The following is a 25,072-nucleotide window of genomic DNA, read 5'->3' on the forward strand; positions in this document are numbered from 1 at the left end:
ATGTGAGGTTTCATCATTATCCGAGCTGACACAGACCACTTGCCAGTGCTACTCCCTCTGTTCATAAAGTCTGGAAGTATTCCACATGCTATTAAATATATATGATAATGAAATGAATTATTTTTTATGTAAATACTGTTATTTTGCAATTTTCCAGATGGGAACCATATTATCGTAGCACACTAGGAAAGTTCATCTTGGATCTTGGACTTAACCAAGCTCAAGAATTTCTTCAGTCAGATCTTTTGCGTATGCAGAAGAAGAAGTTGGAGAAAATGAAAACTGTTCCGTCCAAAGAGGGAATTGTAAGTACTTTAGTGTTTTTGCTTTGTCATCTCATACTTCACCCTCTCTTCACTTGATTGTGTGAAGTAGTTGTTTTAGGGAGCATTGGTTCTTTTTAAATATACCTTCTGTTAATTTTATTCATTTATCAGACCATCTGTTTTCCCTTGTAATTTTTTCTCAAGTCTAGCTTAGGTTTGTTCATATATGCAAAATTTATTTCTTAGTACATGTTTGCTTGAACACAACCCCATTAATCATATATGTAATTACCTTGTTTCTATGAATGTAAAAATCCCAGTCTTACAAGATTCCTAACAGTCATAACCAAAAATCGTCCACTTGGCATGTGCTGTCCTGCTTACTGGTACTACCTATGTACTAGCCTCCCTATTTTGTGGGACACTATAGTCAGCAATATCTGTTTCATAGGAATACCTTTTGTCAGCAGCAGTGCCATCATTTTAACTCAAGATAGTATCTTATACTTACATTTTATTCAGTATTGTGTTACACCAGCTCTGTTGAATTTTCTTAGTAAATCTGTAGTACTAAATTAAGAAAGTTTCATACTATTTACAACACTCCCTGTTCAGGATTATAGTGGGCACCTTTAATTAATTTTCTCTTACTTTTCATTATCTTGTTCAATTCAGTTTTTTTTTTAACTGGTACACTTTCATTAGTGTACTGATGATAAAGTAGTTAGAAGCTGGTTTTCTTTTTTTGGAGGGGGAGGGGTGTTGGGATGTTATTGCATCTCACTAGTCAATGTGCCAACTCTAATTGATTACGTTTATTATAGAATAGTTTATTCTGTGCTCAGTAATGTATAGCTTCAATGTTTAGTGTTTTCTTCATCATTTTTCTCCTGGGGCTTTATGTATCTATTTCATCATTATTTTTGTGAGGTTTAGGCCAATGAGGCCAATGTTTTGTTCTGGCCTAGTGTTACTTGCTATGCTATTGATTTTCCCCTTAGTGTTGCATTTGCCTGGGTTTGCCTCCTGCCAATGTGAGGCATTTTCCCCCCACTGCAAACTTGAAATGTTCTGCAACTGGTCAGGTGAGCAATGGTTTTTTTGGTCAAAATAAAAGTCATTAATGCCATTTGTAAAAGACTTGATATTAATCCTATTGATGCCTTAGTCTGATTTTTCTCCTAAGACACTTTACTAGTGGTCTTTATGAATGGACATTTTGAAATGAATTGTCCGAAGTTCGGCATCTATTTGCCCCAAGACTGACTAGCATTGTCCTGCTTCTTATAGTAAAGAAATGGTACACCTTTTGAGTTGCTGCCCACATTCCTTGGAGTCTTGCCCTTTCATGGCAGCTGCCCCAGACAAATATCACTCATGATCTTGCTTCCTCTAAGGATTGTTCTGCTTGGCTGTTAACTCTGGGTTGTAACATGCCTACTTCAGCTGCAGCAGCTGCTAGCTCCCCTCCTCCTGTCTTGGTTCTTGCTCACACTGTCATCAGTGCTGTTGGAAATGCTGCTGCTTTGGGACTACCCTCATGTTTACTCTCCCCAACAGAATGCTTTGTAAGCAGTGCAGTCTCAGTTATGGTCTATGATTGGCTCTGCACTTTGGGAGTTATATCCAGCACCATGGTTGGCCTATTTGAACTCCTTGATCATTGGATACAGTTAACCATTCCCCAGTTGTGGACTTGGTTATGACTACGTTGATTCTGCAGCTGTTCTTATGATGCTGAGCAGCTGCCATATACTATTGCCAACTCGTCCCCCAATTGTGACCATGTCTGGTAAGGTTTATCTTTTTTCTTGTTGTAAAACTTAATTTGAATCCAAGGCATTCCTCATCTTCTGAGCCACAAAGCAGGGAGACTAACAATGACTCCCCTTGACACAGGGCATGTATTTCCAGTACCTGTCAAAACCACAGTCATTCTACATTCGTGGTAGTGACAGAACCCATTTATGGAGTAACTGGAGTAAGTCACACACGTTTCTAAGTTGACAGTTTTGTCAAAAGGAAGATAGGAAATTTCAGCGTTTATACCCTGGAAGGGGAAAAAGGAGCGATGCACTGTAGGCATTACTGATGGGTGTTTTGCCTTTGGTCCTGGGCTGAAATTGCCCCAGTGCTTAGTTTTAAAACCTACATATCATAAATCAATTAAATCAGTAAAGAAAAGTGGCATAGCATGGAAACATGATTGATTTCATTACTTTTGCTTTGGCGAAGGCTTAGTTTTATAGAATTTGATTTGCGTAGGTTTTCATTTTCAACTGCAGGAAGCATTACTCATATCCTCAGGTGAAGCAGTTGCATTTTTGTATTATTTAGTCTGGCTGACCATTGTACTAACAGTCATATAGGATAGCCTGATTTTAATATTATTGTAACCTTTTTCTTTATAGCTAATTAATGGAAAAGCTTTGATGTACCCAGGTTTTTATGTTTATGAAAATTTTCATTCAAATTATTTTTACCATTTTTTGAAGAAAAAAGTGAAAATTACTGAAATAATTTTTTTTTTTTCAGGTATCAGTTAAGGTTTTAGAAAAACAGCTAGAAATGACTAGGCAGAAGAACTGCCACTTGCGTGTACCTCTTAAGACCTGTAAATTCTGTAACTTTAAAACGGAGAGCGAGATGGTAATGGATCGCCATCTAGAATCACCACATATGGTCAATTATACCTATAAGTGCAATTTTTGTGATTTCGAAACTCGTGGACCTCAGGTAAGGATTGTAAATTATTTTATATGGTGAATATTTTTCGGACTGATTAAAAGTCAAGAGATTTGATTTAAGGGACCTAGCTCAAATTGAACTACTGAATAGTGATTGAATAAAAAGAGATGTGACTGTTAAGGAAAACATTAGGTTTTGTTTCCTTAGTGTATAGCCTCATAACTTACTGTAAGTTTTAGTATCTTAATATGAATTTTTTTGTTTGTACCTTTCATTAGAATGATTAACACAGCATAATCCCATTTTTCTATTGCTGAGATGAAAAATTTTCCAGTTCTACTGTTTTGACACCCGTATCGAGTGAATGTTCCCTTGCCCACAGGTAATCCTTTTCCATATGGAAGCGGAACACAACATTCGCGGACGCCTTGAACGTGCCCCTGCGTTTTTCCAGTGCTCATTGTGTCCATATGAGGACAATAATAAAAGTAAAATGACTAGACATTCCTTCTCCTGTGCTAAGAAGTACAAACCAGAGAAGAATTGTGAATTAGCTGACTGGGAACCCCCAGCTAAGATTCCAAAGGTATGTTAGAGTACCATATATAAATACTGAATTAGATACTCCAGCCAAGATTCCAAAGGTATGTTCGAGTAGCATTTATTTGTATTTTATATCAATATAGAGTTAAGCCTGTTATTGGAAGATTCCTGCCCACAGAATATAAAATTGGATTAAACAAATAATGTGAAGGTTGGGGTCATATCACGTGAGTTGTACAGCTTGCTAAGGAGAGATGTGACTTGAGAAATTTATACTTAATTGAAAGTTATACTCTAGTTAACTAATTTGGACCAGTAAGTCTGTTGACCATATGGTCTTGCAAAAATAATATTAAGGATTTGCTGGAGAAGAGTTCATGAGGAATAGCATTATTAGTAAAAAAAAATAAAAAAATAAAAGTACAAAATTCATGACTAGGCATTTTAAAATGCATTGGAAAAATAGCTCTCCTCATAATTGGTTTGTTCAAACCAATAAGAACTTTAAATGTTGTGCTATGTTTTTTTAAAAGGTTTTGTAGTGTTCCACTATGTTTTTTAGAATTTTCAAACTTTATTTACAAAATAGGATCCTAGGGAAAGAATAAAACGGTGAAAAGCACTTGCAAAAGGTTCTTTATTGTCATTCAGGGACTTTTGCAGCTTTTGCTATAGGGTAATTTCTTGTAGAAAATTGTATTTTATTTTTGGAGTTGTGATTACTACAAAATTGTATTTTTACATTGCTTTTTTATTTATTTAAGAATGAGGAGGAAATTTCAGATTATTTTTTCCTGGTCTCTTATTACTTTATTTCTTTTCCATAGGTTCACCGTGGCCGTCCGAACACCTTAGGGAAGGCTTTCGAACCTGTCAAAATGCCAAATCTTTTACCAAAGGGCCTAGCTGGCATGAATATAAACCTACAGTCAGCAGTAGCTGCTAACCTACTGACAACTGCCTCGGCGAATACAGCGGCTTTAGCAGCGGGTCGAGGAAGAGGGCGGCCTGTTGGTTCATACAAAACTACTGGTCAAATAATTAATCAAGGTCGAGGAGGTATGGTGAAGATTGGTGAGGGTAGACTTTTCTTAGTTTTGTTTGGTTTTCTTTGTTTTTTGAGTGGAGTGGAGTTCTCTCCAATATATATGTATATCTTAGCTTACCACTGCTATGATCTATGAATTTTTTTGTTGATTCATTGAAATGGGCTGTCTAGTGCATATATTAATTATTCACTTACTGAATATCAGTAAGCATTTCATGTAGTTCATTTTATAGAGTTAGTGTTGGAATTCATAGGATATTGTAGCCTGCCAGATTTGGTGATAAATTAATGTTTAGTACATAATTCTTGTTAAAGAAAGATCCTTTTCTGAAGTACTTTTTTTTTTTAATTGGAGAAACAAATGCTCTGGTGGTAGTAATTTTGGAGATTCACTTTTAATAATTATTAGAAAGAGTATTAGAATGCTTGATGCCCTTCATTTTGTGTTTTTGAATTAATAATTTTAAGTATGTAATCTTCTCTTTTTAGTGCTTTATAGTATTTATGTTACAGATATCAGTAATTTTCACAGTAGTTTATAAAAATATCAGATGTAGATGTTTCAAGAGATATTCATCTAAAAATCATATTTTTGGTAGGCACATAAGAAAGAAAGGTTTCTTGTTGGGTACTCCCATGAGTAAGCAAGTACATGACTTAAGTGATTATAACATAGCTTGAAAGGTTTTGTTTAAAAAGGTTTTTAAATGGTTGAATCTTGTCCTTATAGAATTGAAAGCATTGGTGATAGTGTTTTTTAATAGATAATATGTTGACTGTAGAATGCTAAAATAACTTGTTGCTTAACTACATCCTTCAGCATCCCCTGCCTCGCTGTTGTATTCTACAAGAGGTGTAACTACTGGTAACCTCGTTCAGCAAGTAGGGGGAAATGCTCAACAATTCACTTTAGGAAACCAGATGTTCCACGTGAGTACTGTACTGTAGATTTTTTTTCGTTGAGTTGTATTTAGGATATAACGCATCCACAATTGTCTTTGTGAAATTTGATTAGTTATCTTTTCAGTGAATTCTTTTGGTAGAAATCTTAATATTAAGTTTGAATCTATTTTTGCACTGGATGTGTATATGACTTCGTGCTCAAAAGAGAATTTGAAAGAAGAATCACTTATAATCAGGTACCAAAATTACTTCAGAAAAATTCTGAACTGCACGGCTGGAAAATATTCCATTTTCATTGCCCATAACTGATTTTGTCCATTTTTTTACATACTTTGTTAATGCATAAATAAAAGGATGTTAATTTTTATTTCCAGTTATTTTGGTGATTTTTGGCATTTTAAATTACTTTTTTTTTTTTTTGTAGAATATTTAATTTTTTTGTAGAGAATGCAGAAGTTCACCTTTACTCGTGAAGTTTTTGTTGTTTGTTGTTGAAGCCCAAACATGTAGATTATAGTACATATGCCACAAAAGGTTCCATGACAAAAACTTCTCTGACAGGAGGACTACTCATAGATTGGCTAAGATTGCCTTGATATTAATTTTTTGCTCTTCCTAAACTCACATTTTCATTTTATGGTATTTGTACAAAATCTTGCTCCTCTTTTAGGATTTGAAATTCTGCTGAGGAAGTGTAGTGTTTGTGATGTTCATTGTGGTTCCAGGATAGAATAAACTTTGTTAATGTTTTGGGATAGCTTTTGTCATCAGTCAGTACCTGTTTGGTTTTAGCTTTGGGTGTTGCAAACCATGTTACTTAGGTTGGTGTTTGTTAAGTAAGACAATAACTTATTACATATCCACTTAAAAGTTATTATATTTTAATCTTCAAGATTTTCTTTTATATTGCTTCAGTGTAGTTTTTGTTTGTATTTTTGTAGATCTTTTTGTTATGCAGTTTCTGGTGTACATGTTGAGCTCTGCATTTTAATTGTACACATTAGTTTGCTTTTGTACTATTTTGCTGTTAAATAGTGTCATAATTATTATTGTGAATAATTGCTTATTACTAGAATCCATTACAAACACCAGGATCTTTTGGGTTACAGGGCTTTTGGGAAATTCTGTGTTTCATGGTTTTTATCTGCTTTCTATTCCACAAATCACTTGTCCTCACCATCCTGTCTTATAATTCTCACCTCAGTAGGCCATAGTTTTCCATCTCTTCTGGTTGCCAGAGGAACCTAGCTGACAAAATCTCCTTCAAATGAGGGCAGAGAGGCTCCTATGACCCCAGGTTTGCAGCTTTCCTCTGATCCAGGTAGTAACATTGTCTCCCCATGCACTGAATTTGACATCTTACACTAAGTAAGATTCCTCTTATGCTGACCAAGGAGACTTGGTTTGGCTTGAACTTTGATAAAGTCATTTTGTTGGATACTTGTGATTGCATAAGATCTTAAGGCTGAATTGGATAAGGCTACCTGTATTGAGATGCTGGATTGAGTCTGTCGTGTCTTTAGCTAGGAATGGCATAATTTTTAGCCTATCATTCTCCTAGGCAAGTCTTGAATTTTGTTGGGTGTGAGGGATAGGAGGAGCAGGCAGGGATCTAATAGAGGCCACCCTAAGCCTTTAAAACTTTGTCAGTTATTCCCTACTCTGAATTTAAGCCCAAGTCAATTTTCTCATATCACAGAGTGCTTTTATCACACCTTTCACATATCTTTGGGTGTTGAGGCACTTTGTGAGGAGCATGACAACAGTCATTTCCTCCCACAGCTTATTCACTTTCTCTGGTGAAAGCTGGCACTTGAAAGAGATGTCTTTGAAATCCCTTTTGTTAAATGGCAAGAGTAGTCATTAAGGGCACCTATCTATGAGCTGAAGAATATCTCCAGTTGCTAAAAGAATTGTTTCTTCCTTGAGATCTTCCATCCTCAGAGGAGGATTACTGTATTAAACTAATGGGAGAGGGAGTCTTCTTGAAGAGGAGAAACTCATGACCTTTTAAATTAATGGGTTCTTACCTCTTGCCAGAATCCACTGTTAGCAGTACAGTATTGTCAAAAAACATATGCCTCTTTATGTTTAAGAGAGGTAACATTGGAGGTCAGACTGCTACCTTTAGGACCAGAAACTCTCTTCTCAGTCTCTAATTCCGACATTCTTATTGTTGTGCAGTCGACGCCTGCCTATTCGAGGTTCCAGATTCACAGACTTGCCTATTTGCAGATTTCTCTATGGAACATATATAAACATTAATCATGGAAACTTTGCCGATTTGCTGTATTTTTCATAGAGAAATATTCACAAATTACTGTATTTTCATATTTTCATGACTAAATGCACTTTTTGTGATAAAACTAATAAAATATTCAAGTAAAAGCATTTTTAGAAAGTTTTTTGGTGTTTTGAACTATTAAAATAGGCAGTTATAAGCATTTTTAGAGGGGTTTTAAGTATTCGTGGATTTTAGCTATTCCCGAGGGGAGTAGTGGTATGCATCCCCTGCACATACTGGGGGTCGACTATAGTCTTTTTGCGGGGTTTGCTTTTGGTCCATGTTAAAACCTATTTAGTACGAGTCCTTGTAAGGGTGATTATTTTTAATACAACCATCATCATATGTATCATTGCGATTCTTCCCTAAAATCTTTGACAACTTGAATCCTACCTACTTAGAGTGGGACTAGCATTCCATTCTTCAAAGGATAATTACACAAAATGAACTGAATAGATAGATGAGATCTGTTTGGTCTTGCTGTGCAGGTTCATTTCTCTCTTGGCACAGTGCTGACCATCTCCTTCCTCCTTCAGAGAATTTTTTGTCTATGAAAATTTCATGGCAGACAATAAAAAAAAAAATTACTATAAGTTACAGGTTTGATTTGAAAAATTAGTTTTGCTTGTGCTCATAAAATTATATGCAACAAGGTGTTTTGTATCATATCCTTAACTCATTTCATTATTTCAAGTCCCTTGGGGTCCATTTTTTATTTTCTTTTACCTCTTATACGTGAATACCTGAATGATTTGTATATTGATAGATGATTTCATTACTATTTTTTTTCCAAGAATTTTCCCTTTTGAGCATTTCATTGCTTATGGCTAATAGTATTTTTGTTGGTTTTAGTTTTTTTACTTTATAGATTGGTAAATTTTAATTTAATTGGATAACTGTAAACATATAAGTTCAAAGATTCTGCTGACAATTAGCCAAATGGTTTACAAAAAAGAAGTGTGTTAAAGTATTAGTGATTTATGTTTTGTTTGTCATATTAGGTTGTGTTTTTTTTTACACTTGCATGGGTGAAGGCCTATCATTCTATGTGACTTAAACCTGCATGGACCTCCTTTGTAATTTAAATAATTATAAGAGTTTATTGCTTGGTATATATGCATGCATGCCATATTTTGTATCACATGGATATCCTCATCACGGCTCTTGATTGTTGGTGCCAACCAGTGAGCCTGGGATTATGCATAAATTACGTCAAGGGAATAGTATAAGGTAGAAATTATAAATATTCCTGTAGTTAAATAATTGAATGCCAGTTCCGTATCAGGATATGAAAAATTTTCATCAGTTCTTTTGCTTCATTGAATGGGGAAGGTGGGCTAAGCTGATATTTACCATGGGTTTTTTTTTTTGAAGGAGATTGAATGAAAGAGAAAATTTATATTAAATTATTGTAGATCTTGGAGTCTACCCTGCATAAATTTTGTTTGGAGTATGTTGTTGTTTTTATTTAGGTATTTCACTTCCTTTTTCAAGATTGTCATATTCGTGAATTGGCTATGGTTTTGGGTAGGTTAGTTTTATCAAGGTAGTCTACCCCTTTACTAAAGCAAGAACGTCTTTACAATCTGCCCCTTCTTTATTCCACTTATAAAAATTTTTGTTCCCCTTCCATATCATGAAGATAAGTGATAGAAGATTGTTAAGGCCAAGGTGATATTTACTTAGGCGGTAGATATTGTATCCTATGTATGTGGATACATTGGGGTTCTTTGCATAGTTTGCAGGCAAATTTCTTTATTTAAAGTATTGTAATGTTAGCAGGTTAGCTTAGGTGTTTTGCTCTAAAGTTATTTACGATTTAAACATGATATGCATCCTTTGAGGTTGTGTAGTAATTTGATTACATGAATTAGGTGATTTTCCAGACCATTTTTGTTTATACAGAAAGGCTAATTAGGTCACTATTAAGGTTTTCATACATATATAGTCTGATTAGGACCTCCTTATAAAGGTGTACTAATAGAGAATCATATGTGTTTGGTTCTGTCTTTTTAAGTTTATGCTTATTTTATTTAACACTTTAGCTTTGCTTGGATTCTTTTCAAATAATAAACTCAAATTGCAGTTAAATTTAACCCATTAGGTATGCCTTGAATTTTATTTTCACCAAATTAGTGTGAGATTTTCCTAATAATTTTGCTTGTTTTAACCCAATAGGATATGCTAATTAGATTAAACACTCAGCTTTGGTTTTTTCATCTCACTTTGAATCTGTTAGGTTTTTGTGCATAGTGTTATTAATGCATGCATCAGTAGAAGTAGTAGGAGATTTTAGAAGAGTTGAGTTACCAGTGGTTTTGTCCTGTATTTTCGATGATCGAATTAGCCTTATTGTTAGTTGAAAGCAATATCTTAGGTATGAATTTTACCATTTTTCGTGCATAACTTCATGCAGCTAAAGCCAAGAAAATCGCATTAACTTGTTAAGCAAGTTTTCTACGAGTTGAGTGCCCATAAGTGCATAAGAAAGCAATGGTAGGGAAGACGTAATTTGTGTATTTCCCATTGTGTGAGTGATAAACATTATCGTGTGTGTTGTTGGCACCCCACAGCTGGTCAATGGCCACCTGGTTCCTATGTCGAGTGCGGCAGCCTCAGTGAGCAGTGTTTCCGTATCTTCACAGTCTACGGGGCGAGTGCCGCGCATCTTACCGTCCTCGTCTGCCTCAAACGTCAGCCTCATTCCAGGACTGGCAGCCTCATCATCCATCACCATTCAGGTATATTTTTCAAGATTTATGTACACTGCAGGGTGTTTTAAATAAATAAATATAAAATTTCATCCTATGAAATTAATAGTAATGAAAATTTGTTGGCGCAGAGTAGAAAAAGTCTTTCCAGGTAAGTTTATACTGTATTAGTTTGTTGTTAGTATGCATGACTTTTAAGGATGATTTACACCATCAGTAACTGACAGTATTTCTGGCACTGTCAGTTTTAATGATTGTAAACAGTGCACTGATGAGTGTCATTCCCTAAAACTGTGATAGACTGATTTAAAAATGTTTTGAACAATGTTGTTCACATGTCAGTGTGAGTGAGGGGCTTTCGGAATGATTGAAATCCTGTACACTACTGTCAGTTATATGAGTTTTGTCAAATTACCCTTCGTAAATGCAACATGGCTGCAGTGGCAACTAATTTTGAAAACCAATTGAAAGGGTTTAATGTAACAATTCATTGATGTCTATGAAGACTTGCCAGAACTATGTGCCATGCATAGTGAAAGCTGTATGCAAAAAGAATAAGTAATGCTATGTATGAAAGACTTTTGGAGGTTTTTAGTTTGATGTTAAAGAGACTTAGAGATTTTTAGTTTTTTGAAAAACAAGTTAAGAAAGAACTGAACATGTCTACAAGCAACTGATCATGTCTAGAAGAGAACTCAAAACAAATCCATGACTGAAAGAAGTGTTACTAGTTTAGAGGACTCCCCTTTTTAATGGATACAGCAAAGCAAGCATAGTAGAAGTAGGCCTTTACAGTTTAATGTGTAGATTTGACCAGAAAATTATTAGCCAAATAAAATGTTCAGTTCACAGGACAAATAAATTCATAAAAACAGTAGTCCAAGTATTGCAGTAGGACAAAGCCTTTAATATTTAAATGGCTCTGAAGAGCTAAATGGAAAGAATAGTGTATGTATGGTATGCAGTTTAATGTTGAAAGTTGATATCCAGATTGCCTAGTGGGATAAAATGCAAGATCACAAAAAAATACTAATTAAATAGTACAGTTGACCCCTGCCTATTTGAGGTTCCAAATTCGCAAAGTCACCTATTTGCAGATTTCTCTATGGAATATTGGAACATATATACACATTATTTTTAGAAAATTCGCCTGTTCGCAGTATGTTTCATAGAGAAATATTCACAGATTACTGTATTTTATCATTTTCGTGGCTAAGTGCTCGTTTTGTGATAAAACTATTAAAGTATTCAGGTATAAGCATTTTTAGAGGGTTTTTGGTGTCTTTGAAGTATCAAAATAGGCAGCTATAAGTTTCTTTTAGAGGGGTTTTAAGTATTTGCAGATTTGAGCAATTTGCAGGGGTTAGTGGTATGCATCCCCTGCGAATACTGGGAGTCGACTGTAATAGTAAATATAGCAGGCCTATAAGTAAATATTAAGTAAAATAAGATTTTACTCAAATAAGATAGTATACTGTATACAGTATATATATACAGTAAACCACCCGTATTTGCGTTCTCATGGTTCGCGGACTCGCATTCGCGGGTTTCTCTGTGGAACATATCTAGCCATCATTCGCGGTATTTTTCACTGAGAAATATTCACTAATTACTGTATTTCCATATAATTTTCATGAATAAATGCACTTTTTGTGATAAAACTATTAAAATACTCGGGTATAAGCATTTTTACAGGGTTTTTCTTGGTTTAAGCTATCAAAATGGGCGGTTCTAAGTGTTGTTAGAGGGGTTTTAAGCATTTGCGGATTTGACCTATTCCTGGGGGGGGTGTGGGACGCATCCCCCCACGAATACGGGGGTTCACTGTATATATACGGTAAATACGATAGTATATATATATAAAAAGGTTTGTTCACATGCACCCACAAAAAAAAATAGGTCCCTGTTCAGTAGTAGGCCTAATGTTAATTAATAGTGATTTTATATGTTTCTTGCTATTGTGGGTAATATACTAAAATAACCTTAGGGATTTCTTTAGTGCAGTCTTTTATCTCTGATAGCTTTAGTGTCTTTTGAATTAATATGAACAGTTATTCTTAGTAATTGCAATAAAGGTTCCTGCATGTGTATAACTTATAATTTGACCAGTTTCGACAATTTCATGTACCCTAATATTTTGATAGCCGTGCACACTTTCGCTCTCTGAAATTAAAAAGTTAGTAGTGATAGTTGTTTTTTCTGGGCACAGATTTATTTGATTTTTGGAACTCCAAAGTTTTTTTTTTTTTTTTTTTTTTTTTTTTTTTTTTTTTCCCACAAAATAGGATTTTTGAAACTTCAGAGTGGCATAGATTGAGAAATTGAGAACCTAACAGGCCAAACATGTGGTATTGTTGTCTTGTACCACTGTTTTCATGTTGTTAGGCATTTATCTTGAATATTAACCCCACAGGCACACTAGATGATAGTGAAGTTCATTGCAGCATTCCTGCAGTCCTAAAGCTCACAATGAAAGATTTCTCCAACTTAAATGACTTTGTTATTAGTGAGGTAAAATGTAGTTAATGTTAAAGTTGAAGATATGGTACGGGTTAAGCCCTTTGTTGGCCGAGTTGGTTGAGCTTCAGACCGTCATTCGATGGGCCGGAGTTCGATTCTCGCCACCGGCTGATGAAGAGTTAGAGGAATTTATTTCTGGTGATAGAAATTCATTTCTCGCTATAATGTGGTTCGGATTCCACAATAAGCTGTAGGTCCCGTTGCTAAGTAACCAATTGGTTCTTAGCCACGTAAAATAAGTCTAATCCTTCGGGCCAGCCCTAGGAGAGCTGTTAATCAGCTCAGTGGTCTGGTAAAACTAAGCTATACTTACTTTTACTTCACCAGTTCATGTTCAGAACAAATAACTTCCTTGATTTATGAGCATTACAGGTTGGTAATGGATATTTAAGGATTTTGCGACTATCAGTTCTTGATCCTGTTCTTCATCATAGTTTTGTACAATGTTTTAAGATGTATTTGTTCCTTAGCTGTGCTAGGTATGTTCTTTTAAATCCCTTTATTTTAAATGTACTGGTACTTGAGTGGAAGTTAGTTTTACTGTCGTGCTTCAGTCATAGTTATTGCATTGTAGATAATCAATTACTTAAGTTAAAGCTTAAATGCCTTCTGGTCAGTGATCAATCCTAATGTTTTTGAAGAAAGCAGTGGTTCTACCAGATTGGTTATGGAAGTCTGGATCTGCCACAAAATCAGCCTAACAAACAAAATATAAGTACGGTAGGTTGTAAGTCTTCTCCAAGCAAATCATTATGCTTGTAAGTGATGAGTCACCCTTGGCCCTACACTGTAATCTTGTAACCATTAGGAGTACTAAAAAAAGAAGCAAGTTCCTTTTGACCTAGAAATTTTCTGATCATTGGATATATTTTATGAATTATCATTCACCACCATTTCTCATAAGTGCTTTTTGTCTCGTTGAGATTTGAAATCTAAATATAACTAAACTATCCCTTCAACAGTAGGACTAAGATGAGTAAAATTCAAGCACATACTTATTTATAATATTTAAAAAAAATTATACTTGCATGCCAGGATGTCATTAGCAGCGTAACGGAACATATTTCACAAATAGGTCATCACAATGTAACATACAAAGATGGGTCTAAATTTCTCTCTGGTATGAGATTTACTTCAATTTCCATATAGAGCCTGCAGTTTTCACAGCAGAACTGTGTAGTATTCTTCATGCTCTTGTGATTATTAAAAATATACATATACAATTTTGTAACGGTCAGTGACTACAAAAGTGCCATAGAAGCTAAATAAGTTACAGAAAACTGTCTTAATTTTGAAATGTGCTGGATCTCTGCTTATGTAGACATTAGAAATGAAGTGCTTATAAAAGTGCATGTCTACAACAGCTATGACTACATCAAACCTAAAAATTCCAGGAAAAAGTCGTTAAATTTCTCAAATCCATCATATTGAAAATATGGGGCAGTTGTACAATGATGAGAGTTTAACCAATTAAAGCAGATTAAATCTAAATAGGTTTATGGCCGAAATCATTACGAAGTGAAAGAAATGTTGAAATGGCGTTGCCCTGTTTGAGAATTGGACACGGTTAACACTTTTGACCCCGTTCTTAACAATAAAAAAAATTTCTGTGAATGTCCAGATTTTGATCAGCAGATAATTACCAGCACTGGTCACAAATATTTTTCTCAGTAATTCAATATTTTTCAATCCACCCAGTTGGAAAGCATTTTTGAAGCTGTAATTCATATCGAGTAAACTGGTAAATTGAGGTTTGTATTCTCTTGACTACTAGACTTTATCACCTTGAGTAATATTGGTTTATATCAGAAAGGTTTGTCTTTTCTTCTTGTCCTTTTAGACTGGAATTGTCCCTTGTTGTAAATATTTTTAGTTAGTGTATAAAGGTAATTTTTGTTATCTGCCATGGCCAAAAATCATTCAAAACAAATTCATCCCCACAGAGTGTACAAAGCAAAGCAGGGAACACCAAATCACCACAGCAGCCCAGCATTTCCATCACGCCATTGCCCAGAGGAGGACAGCAGCCACAGAATGTTACCAAAGGGACCACGCCTACCCGAGACGCCAGTGGAAAACCGTCCTTCGTCATATGTGAAATCTGTGATGGTTATATTAAGGTTAGTAAACTACTGTATATGATTGGTTCCTCAATTCCAGAGGTCCTTTATTCCTCACACCGTTGGGCTGTGGAAGTCTCCCTGAGGATGTTATGCAATTGAAACTTCAAAAGTTCAGTCAAAGATGCATTGCATTACTACGGTAATGATATTCTCCTTGCAGTTTAATACATTTTTATCTATTTATTAGTTCATTAATTTATTTTGTCTTTTTAATAAGTGAGATCTCTTCTCAGTATTTCCTTTTACCTTCTCTTACTTACTAATGAGCACCATATTCTATGGAAGCTTGAATTTCAAGTCAGTGGCCCCTGTGGGCTTTTTCCATATGAATAGGGTTCATATTCTGAAAAATAATAATAATATTTGTAGGTAATGGAGGGAATGGTTGGAATTAGGTTATGAATTTTACCAGCTGGAAAATATAAGGAAACTACTGCATTGTACAAGGCTCATTGTGATTGTTATGAAAATAGTCAGAATCAGTAACTGGAAAAATACTTTTTACCTAAAAAATTTGGTGTTAAGGTAATTGAAAATACTTTTATTAGAGAAATGGTTAAAATATAAAAAAAATAGAAATAATGTCATTTTTCATGGATGTTCAGTTTTTAAAATATAAATTTCTGGAAAGCTTAACAAAACGTTACCTATTAGCTCATTAAATTTTTTCTCCTTTGGTAGTGTGTATTTGATCTGTGAATAGATCTTGAATTGTCACATGACAGCTCAGAATAAGTGGATCAACAATTACTAAGTTATATGTAATGATTTTTTTTTTAAACCTAAAGTTTGTTACTGTGCTTTCTTCCTACTTACATTTTATAGCATAATATAGTAATATAACATTCAGTGGTTGTCCTTTTGAAAATTTACATTCAACTTGCATTTTGGAATTTTGCAACTGTTAATACCATTGAAGATTGATTGGTATATTTTGTATACAGGATTTGGAACAGCTAAGGAACCACATGAATCTGATACACAAAGTAAAGATCCACCCAAAGATGATATACAACAGGCCTCCATTAAATTGTCAGAAATGTCAGCATCGATTCTTTACAGATCAGGTGAGAGGATGTTTGTGTTCTTCACAGTGTTTAATAATGCCATGTTCATAGGAATTAGAAGAAAAGTTTTAGAGAAGATTGGAAAATGTTTTTAAAAATTTTTCTGAATTTTTTAAAGGGCTTAGAAAGACATCTTCTTGGTACGCATGGTCTTGTAACATCATCGATGCAAGAAGCAGCGAACAAAGGGAAGGATGCTGGACGTTGCCCCATTTGTGGCAAGGTGAGATGGCGTGTCTCAGAAATTTTAAATATGTGCTAACTCCATAGATAGTTTGGTTAAAAGAATCTTATGTAGCCTTTGGAATGAATGCTTGTTGATTCTTATCTTTTTTAATGCATTGCTAGTGTGAAAAATATTCCCATTTAATATTAGTTTAACAATTTCCTTACTTTTTCCTTGTTTTGTAGACTAGCTGAAAGATCCTGACAAAAGGTTTTTCAAGGATTGGTTTCTGGTATTTGATGTATGGTGTTAGTCGAAAACTGGACCATCACTAAAGATATGTATATCAAGTGTATCAGAAAAAACTTCTTGAAAGAAATTTTGTCAGGATCTTCAACATTTTCATTTTATCCAATTATTATATTTTAAAGGAAAATGAAGTCCAATACATTGAATAAGATAATATATTCATTAAGAATATAATTTTTGGGTCAGCCTTATGAGAGTTAAGAATAGGAACTTCGTAGTCTAAAATATTTATTAACTATACTTTTAAATTTTATTTTTTTATTCTAGGTATTCCAGTGGAAGTTACTTAATCATGTGAGCAGAGACCATAAGATGACCCTTAAGCCAGCTCATCTATCTTACAAATGCACAGTTTGTACGGCGACATTTAATATGTACAGACTTTTCGAAAATCATGTATATTCAGCTCATTCGGTAGTAAATAAAAACAAAGGAGATAACAACAAGAAACAGAGTAGTGGTGGTAAGTTTTTGTTTGTATGCAATGTTTCCTCTTACGTTTGTCTACTCTTCTGTCTTGTGCACTTTGTTAAATTTTGCTCTAGTTTTGGTTTTTATCTAAATTCAGCACTAACCCAGGTTTATAGTAATACTTTTCTCCACAATTTTCAGGGCCTTCCTACAGGTCATCATCCCCCTGTACCCACAGGGGTTAGTGCCGTCAGTGTAGTCATTACTACAGTGATGGGTGTTTGCTTTGTCCCTTAGACCAATAGCTGTTTCCACATTTTAGCCTTTTACTTTACCTCCATTCCTGTTTCCTTTCTTCAGTCTTACTGTTTAGCACCTAACTGTTCTTTGTTTATCTGTGGGTTTTTCACTGAGCTTCACCCAAAGATCTTGGTACTTCACTTCCTCTATTTTCTGGATGTCTTATCTTGCTGTACTTCACTTCCTCTATCTTCTGGATCTCTTATCTTGCACTGACAGCACCTCATGTTTGTTCATTGTAGACAGTGTTAAAGAGTATTTGAAGTATCCTTTTGGTACCTAGCTGCGTCTGCATTTAGCCTTTTACTTTACCTTTGTTCCCACCTTTCTTTTATCTTGTTGTCTGACTTACTGCAACTGTGGAGTTTTCTCCCAGCTCCACCCTTAGATCTTTGTACTTCATTTCCTTTATTTTCTGGATCTCTGTTTTGCTGTCCAACCACTCCAACTTCCTTTTTTCATAAATCAAATCACACTGTAAATATTGTACTTTCTTTTATACTTTTGCCTAAGCAATTCCACTCAGTCTGATTTTCAGCAACTTTCTCATTCATTATATGTTCTTAATGAATCTCAGCATTTTGTAGTTAGGTCTTTAAAAAGTTTTCATTCTTGTTGTAAGTTCCATATTCTTCTGCTTAGCTTTTGCTAATTTTTTCCATATTGTGTATGCTTTCTCAGTTTGAGCTTTACAACCCCAAGAATGTTGGTCCTCTTCCTGCTTCCTCTCTCCATAATTCTTATTAGCATATTGGAATTGTAATAAAAAATTTGGCCTAAAAGCCAAGCGCCGAAACCTTTAAGGTCATTGTGCTGAAAGGGAAATTAAGAGCAAAAAGGTATTAAAGGTGTAACAGGAGGAAAAGTACGCAGTTGCACTATGGAACAATTGTTTGGAGAGGGTGGAAAGTAAGATGGAAGAAAGAGAATATGAAAAGAGGTACAGTGAAAGGAATGAAAGGGGATGCAGCTAGGGCCCAAAGGGATGCTACAAAGAATCTTAAGTAATGTTTACAGTGCACCACGTGAGGTGTACTAATGACAGTACCCCTCTACAGGGTGTTAGCATATTGCGTACTCCATTTATATTTAAAATCCTCTCAGCATCTATTGTGATGATCATTCAGTACATAGTATTACACAGTTACACTTACCCTAACATACCTTGTAAAGCATCAACAATGCTACTTTCATATTTACCATTTTTTCTTGGTGCCTTTCAGTGATCAGGAGGTTGGGTTTGCTTAGAATGATATTTAATCCTCTTGTGCTGTTCACTTACAACTTTTAAATTTGTGTAAGACCCCTTCATGATTGCCTCTCCAATCTTTTCTTGTCATCTGCCCATTTCCTCCAATCATTCTCCATTATTCCATCCATATATTTTTACCTCTTGGCCTCCTTGTCTACCAGATACATACTTTTTAAAATTCTCTCATTTGTTACTATGTCCAGGATACACCCAGAACTATCCTCCTCATCCACACTCCTGATGGCCCCAGCAGCAGATTAATTTAGTGGAAGTAACTGTTTTTAACCCTTTGAGATAACAATGATATCTGAAGGCATCATCTGTGAATAATTTTTTTTTTAAATTTAAATATTTTGACAAGTAGTATTAGGATGACATCCTGTGGGTGTTTGTTTGGGGAATGGTTTCACCTTTTGTTCACCTCACTCAGTATTATTGATCACCTTACTTCTCAGCCTTTTGTATTACATGATCCACCAATGAGTAAGTTTGATTCTACATTGTAAAGCCTATAGATCATGCATCCAGCGTAGAGGAATAATTGCTTACCTCTATCTTTTAGAGTGCAGTTAGTGTAAATTTGGTGTGGTTGCTTTTATTATATATCATCACATCTTTGGTATGTTTGGTAATTAATGTTTATTTTTTCAGGTTCCTCTGATCCACCCCTGAAGATAAATGATGAAATCACCATCATTCCCCAGCCAGCAGCAAAAAGTTCAAAACCTGATAACATGACATCACCAGGAAAAAAGTCTGGCAACTCGGTAAATATCCAGACTTGAAATTGAGTATTCCATGGCGACTATAGGTATTGTATTATGCGTCATTGGGAAATTTTATAGGATTAGGATTGCAAAATTAATTTAGTCTTTCATACAGTACTGTGTTTAAGATATAATACTTAAACCAGGTGAAGTGCTCTGCCATGATTCAACAGATTATTGATTGGAAAGCCATCGAGCAGTAATTTGATAGCTTTCTTTTGACCTTTTGTGATTTCACATATAAACCTATGGTATTTTATTCCCAATTACAATAAAAAAAATTTTTCCAGCCAAGTGTGAGTAAGGAGATAACTATCACCAAAGTGGGATCTCGCCCTACCCGACGTAGTGGAGGCAGTAGTGTGGAGGTGATCAGTTTAGATGAATCTCCCAAGAAAGCTGACAAACGGACCAATAAGGACAATGCGGGAAATTCAGCCAAGAAAGTTAAAGCAAGTAGCTAATGCTTTGTGATGCCAGAGTGCAGTGCTCATTGTATGATGTGGACATGATATAATTTATAAAGGCAATACAGTATATTACTGTATATAAGGATGTTAATAGACCAGATTTTTTGTGTAAATGAAAAGCTGGGACAATTACCTTCACTGTTTGTGGAGCCGATGACAAAATATTGCACTACCGGTCAAGTGCAATTGACTCTATTGAGAAGTGTTGTGAAACCTGGGAAGTGCTGGCGTGGTAAATGCAATTTGAGAAAATTATGTGTGTGTGTGTGTGTATGCGTGTAAATGTGTGTGTGGAGAGTGATGGTGGGTTGAAGCGGCCTTCAAATCGATGCTTCAGATTGTTTGCAAGGATAAATTTGCGGTACTCTAGTAGTACAGGTAATAACGTAATGTGTACTACTGGAGAGCGAGTTGATACAGACTAATTTATATCTCAAGTTGGTCTGAAAAGTGAGTGGTGCTACTTCCTTATCTGTACATAAGCATCTACAAAAGGAGTAGTGACCAGAATATATTTTAGAAAGGATTTTGTGTTATCATGGTGGCATTTTTTGAGCTCAGATTTGCACATATTTTGTTTTGTTGAGCCTACATACTCATTAAGTCTACTTTGGCGGTTTCCAGGAATATACTGTATGTTTCCCACTAGAGTAAAAATTGTTTCAAATGCAAAAATCACAGTTGTGAATTTACTTGTGGAGAGTAGGCGATAGTGGTGTACCTCATCTTTGAACCAAAGTCTGCCGCACAAAGTACTGCATATTTATTGGTCTCACATAAGTAATAATTTGTTTCGGTGAGTTACGAAAATTAGTCGAGATAAAATATACAAGATTTTTTTTTTTAATTCAGTGACATTACTTTCTGCAAGATGTGCACATTATATCTTGCCTCATTGTGATAAAATGTCTAAAAATTTCAAGTCTTGTTTAAAATAGCTAGCTGTGTTGTATATATTTAGTTGAGGAGGCTTCAACTATTTAAAAGATTTATTTTAATGGAGTTTTGTCAAATTTTTCAGGAACAGAAGATACTTCAGATTTTATTTTCAGTATTGTTGTAAATCAGGAATGATTTTTGACAGAACCTTTAACCTGTGTTATTTTAAAGGTTTCACTGTTTTAGCTTCAGTCTTTAGTAATACTTTTGTATTCTGTTATCATTCCTTGGTGCCAATCTGAGTTAAGCAAATAAAAAGAAATATGAGATGAATAAGGGTATGTATATAATGACTTTCAAATAGTAATGCTAAACGTAGTCCTCTTAAAACAGTATCATACGTGGCTGCTTTACCTTACTGCTCAACCCAGTTTGATGAGTATGTGATCCCAACTGTGAATATTTTTTTAAGCTTTTGTGTTTTGTTAGATTATTCCATGACATTGCAGGCATTTGGTAACATCATTTTAGTTTGATTTTTTAAATATTTCATAGGCTTTCTGTGATAAAACTTACCAAATATGAGACAGACAGGTTAAGGTGGATTCTATTGAAGAAAGGTTAATATTATTATGCAGCAAAATTGAAGGTCATGTAATTATAAAATAAACATTACTACTAGAAAGCATCCAAATAATAGGAAAAGTGATCAAATTTTTCTGAATACAGAGGCCATGGTAATTCACCTACTAATTTTCCTGACAATTACCCAAAGCTATTAGAGTATGACTGACTATATTTAATAATTTAACATAATTTATTCATGTTTTGTTGACATTGGTAGTCATGATAGCCAGAAAAAAATTTATAGTAAAAAATGATCTGAGTAATAAATGTCCTGCAATCTCCTATTTTTTTGTGATGTACATAGGCTCAAACATGCTGGTTTAGGATATAAAGTAGCTAAGGTAGTAGCCATGGTGTGATACAAAGGGGGCATTATAATAATAGCCTTGATGGATACCTGTGACCACCACCTTCTTGTAAGGGAGTCTTGACAAACTGAATGTTTTCAAGCATACATATTTTGAATGTTACACAAATAAATGTTAGTCACTAGTTACATACATTTTTCCTGAATAGTTGAAATTAAAGATGGCATGGCACAGTTCGAAAACCTTGTACATTGTGACTTTATGCTCCATTAAGACTTAGGTTATTAACTTTGTTTTCTGTACACAATGCAATGAATGTAATATGCTAGTAGCTTAAATTTTATTTAATTTTTCTGGATGAAAGTGTTAAATGTCGTAGTATATGAACACTTTTTTAGGTGTATTACACCAATAAAATATTATTTAGATTGGTTTTCTACTTATTCCTCTAATCTCGTATTGTGAGAATTTATCAAATTCAATAGTAATTTTATTTTTGCTAGGTTACAAACCTATGCTTTCATAGGTGGAGTGCTTGGCACGAAGCGTACTGCGGCTGTCGCAGACAGCAACAATTGCCTAACACCAAGGCATAAGATTCACCTGTGTCGTGAACTGGGTTAGCTCACCGCTAACTCCATGACTGGGAGAGTAAAAGTAAGTATAGCTTAGTTTTACCAGACCACTGAGCTGATTAACAGCTCTCCTAGGGCTGGCCCGAAGGATTAGACTTATTTTACATGGCTAAGAACCAATTGGTTACTTAGCAACGGGACCTACAGCTTATTGTGGAATCCGAACCACATTATAGCGAGAAATGAATGCCTATCACCAGAAATAAATTCCTCTAACTCTTCATCAGCCAGCGGCGGGAATCGAACTCCGGCCCATCGAGTGACGGTCCGAAGCTCAACCAACTCGGCCAACAAAGGGCTATGACTGGGAGAGATTGGAACAACGAGGGGTGGTAGAGGAGGGTAAGAACTACATTATGAAAGCATAGGTTCATATCCTAGGAAAAATGTTACTTTTGAATATGGTATTTGTTCCAATGGGAATACAAACCAACACTTTCATAGATGGAGCCTCTACCAGTACTTCTGAAGGTACCTTACCAGTACTCTTTCATTGCTTTTTTTGGGGGGGTAGGGGTGGGGGGAGAGGTGGAACCTACCTTTAGAGGTGTGATACCACCTGCTGGGCTGCTACTAGAGCCTGGGTGAATGTGCCCAAGGGCTTGTGGGCTCTGCTCTACATTCTCTACATATAGGTAGAAAGATGTGAAGGTTGACAGGCCCTTCCACATTCCCTCTTACAACGACCTGGACTAGTGGTCCTTGTATGCCACTGAAGGTGCCTGTACCCGTGTACTCGGGGTTCTCCTTCTGAGAGTAGCGCCTCTGATCCAGGCGGATGGGTTGCAACTCACTGATGTATGCTTCGTTAAAGTTGATTGGTTACCTCACAGTGTCCCCCCCTCTCACTGGTCTTGCCTGTTCTTTCCTCCCGGAGGGAGGGATCACTCTATATTGCTCCTGTAAGGTGTTGTCTACTACGGAGGAGCAACCCACCAAAGAAGAGAGAAGAATAAGGGGGCCCTTATAACTCTGGCCAGCATCTTGATAATCTTCCCACTTGGCTCTCCTGCTAGTGAGGAAGCTCTCCCCTTTTCCCCCCCTCCCTGACTCTCAGGTGTCAAAGTATCTCTCTACTCAGAGACTTTTGTCAAAGTCAGGGAAAGGTGGGGGAGGCCAGGATCACTGACTGGAAATAAAGGTCTGAAACGCAGTTGCACTATGAACAAATGCTAGGAGATAGTGGAAAGTAAGATGGAAGAAAGAGAACATGAAGAAAACAGTAATAGAACTCCGTTATTCATAAAACAGCCTTGAAACACCATTTAAGAGGGAAGACATGGGTGTGGGTGACCTTTCTCGATTTCTGCAGTATCTCTTAACTTGTTATTTTTGTGATACAGTAATGACTCATTCAGTTTTGCCTATACAGTAATTTGTTTGCACTGGTCCAGGACTTTTTGTTCGGTCACAACTGCATTATTAATAATTTATTAAAATTCAGCCATAAAGCCAAGCACTGGGGCACTTTCAGCCATTCAGTGCTTTAGACAGTGAAAAATGGGAATGGTTGGGACAGCAAGATTGAAGAAAAGTAGAACAGGGTAAATCAAAATGCTTTAAATGTGGGTACAGCTACGGACCAAAGATACACTGTGCAAACAACCTTTAGTAATGCTCTGACAGTTCTAACCTCCTAAAGGGTGATGTTATTTAGTAGGTTAACTAGACCACTGAGCTAATTCATTTATCTCTCACAGGTGTCCAAAGGTTTTGTCTTTATTAATGATAAGGTTTAGATTTCACTTAATTTTCAGCTCTGAAAACTTTATAATTAGGTTCACTGAAACATGATGGATTTTCTGACAAAACTTCTTTAACCAACTTGTTTCCAAAATTTGACATTTGCTGTCAATTATATTTGGACAATCACAAAAAAAGATGTTTTAACTGTTCAGCTCTGCTCTACAGTCTCTACATATAGGATTGAATTGAACTGAATATAGAATTTAGGACAAAGGCCAAGCACTGGGACCTATGAGGTCATTCAGCGCTGAAACGGAAATTGACAGTTAAAGGTTTGAAAGGTGTAACAGGAGGAAAACCTCTCAGATGCACTACGAATCAATTGTTAGGAGAGGGTGGAAAGTAAGATGGACTGGTTCATGGTGGCTATTCATCAAATATCCAGAGGGTCAAACTAAGACTTCAGAATCACTTTCATGTGTCTTTTTTTGACACGATTTCCAAATTTCCAACACTGGACATAATTTTTGTTACCATCATCCTATGTTCCATATATTCTGCCATTTATTTATTATAAGTGGTTTTGGAAATTTCATATCGCTAACCAGAATATCTTTACTATGTGTCACTTTGTCGCAGTAGGTGCAGCACTGGCTGTCTTATTAGCTTCTTCATTCCCTTTTTCATTTCATGCCCACAATGGGCAAAAATCAAACATATTTCTAAATGCATAGTTTGTGAAATGAAAGCTTTATTCACTGTGCAAGGGTTATTTTTGGATTATAATTCTGAAGGGTTTCTATAGTACTTTTGTTGATGAAAATTACAAATTTCTGCAATGGTACATCTAATAATTTCAATGGGTGATCCTATTGCACAGACATCTGCTACAAACAGAAAACAACATCTATACCATCTGCAACCTATATAATTAACCAAATACAAATTATAATTTAAATTACTTAAAATTAATCTCCACTGGCCCCTTTTAATAGAGGTTTTAATACCCATAATCCTATTCCAGTTTACAACTGTGCATCACCAGATGTAGCACATGGGATTTTTTCACAAGTGAATGTCAAACTTTGCTCTTCTAACATAGATAGATT

The 25,072-nt window shown here is 35.4% G+C and overlaps 1 protein-coding gene across 14 annotated transcripts in view; it reads left to right on the plus strand.

The window, feature by feature from the left end:
* The window catches only part of LOC136846665 (uncharacterized), a 165,435-nt gene extending 143,365 nt beyond the window's left edge, over nucleotides 1-22,070 (plus strand). For 8 of the 14 annotated variants that reach the window (XM_067117667.1, XM_067117676.1, XM_067117663.1 and 5 more), the window contains exons 7-18: nucleotides 158-305; nucleotides 2,802-3,002; nucleotides 3,337-3,540; nucleotides 4,325-4,571; nucleotides 5,366-5,475; nucleotides 10,306-10,473; nucleotides 14,907-15,083; nucleotides 16,031-16,153; nucleotides 16,272-16,376; nucleotides 16,896-17,091; nucleotides 19,243-19,358; nucleotides 19,649-22,070. In XM_067117667.1, the coding sequence (XP_066973768.1) occupies nucleotides 158-305; nucleotides 2,802-3,002; nucleotides 3,337-3,540; nucleotides 4,325-4,571; nucleotides 5,366-5,475; nucleotides 10,306-10,473; nucleotides 14,907-15,083; nucleotides 16,031-16,153; nucleotides 16,272-16,376; nucleotides 16,896-17,091; nucleotides 19,243-19,358; nucleotides 19,649-19,822 (1,969 nt within the window). In that variant the 3' untranslated portion in view covers nucleotides 19,823-22,070. The remainder of the gene's footprint in view (nucleotides 1-157; nucleotides 306-2,801; nucleotides 3,003-3,336; nucleotides 3,541-4,324; nucleotides 4,572-5,365; nucleotides 5,476-10,305; nucleotides 10,474-14,906; nucleotides 15,084-16,030; nucleotides 16,154-16,271; nucleotides 16,377-16,895; nucleotides 17,092-19,242; nucleotides 19,359-19,648) is intronic. The other 6 variants (XM_067117668.1, XM_067117669.1, XM_067117670.1 and 3 more) reach the window with 3 other exon arrangements.
* Nucleotides 22,071-25,072: the final 3,002 nt, after the last annotated feature.

This window comes from Macrobrachium rosenbergii, chromosome 15 (genome assembly GCF_040412425.1).
Source record: "Macrobrachium rosenbergii isolate ZJJX-2024 chromosome 15, ASM4041242v1, whole genome shotgun sequence".
In the NCBI taxonomy this organism is placed as follows: domain Eukaryota; kingdom Metazoa; phylum Arthropoda; class Malacostraca; order Decapoda; family Palaemonidae; genus Macrobrachium; species Macrobrachium rosenbergii.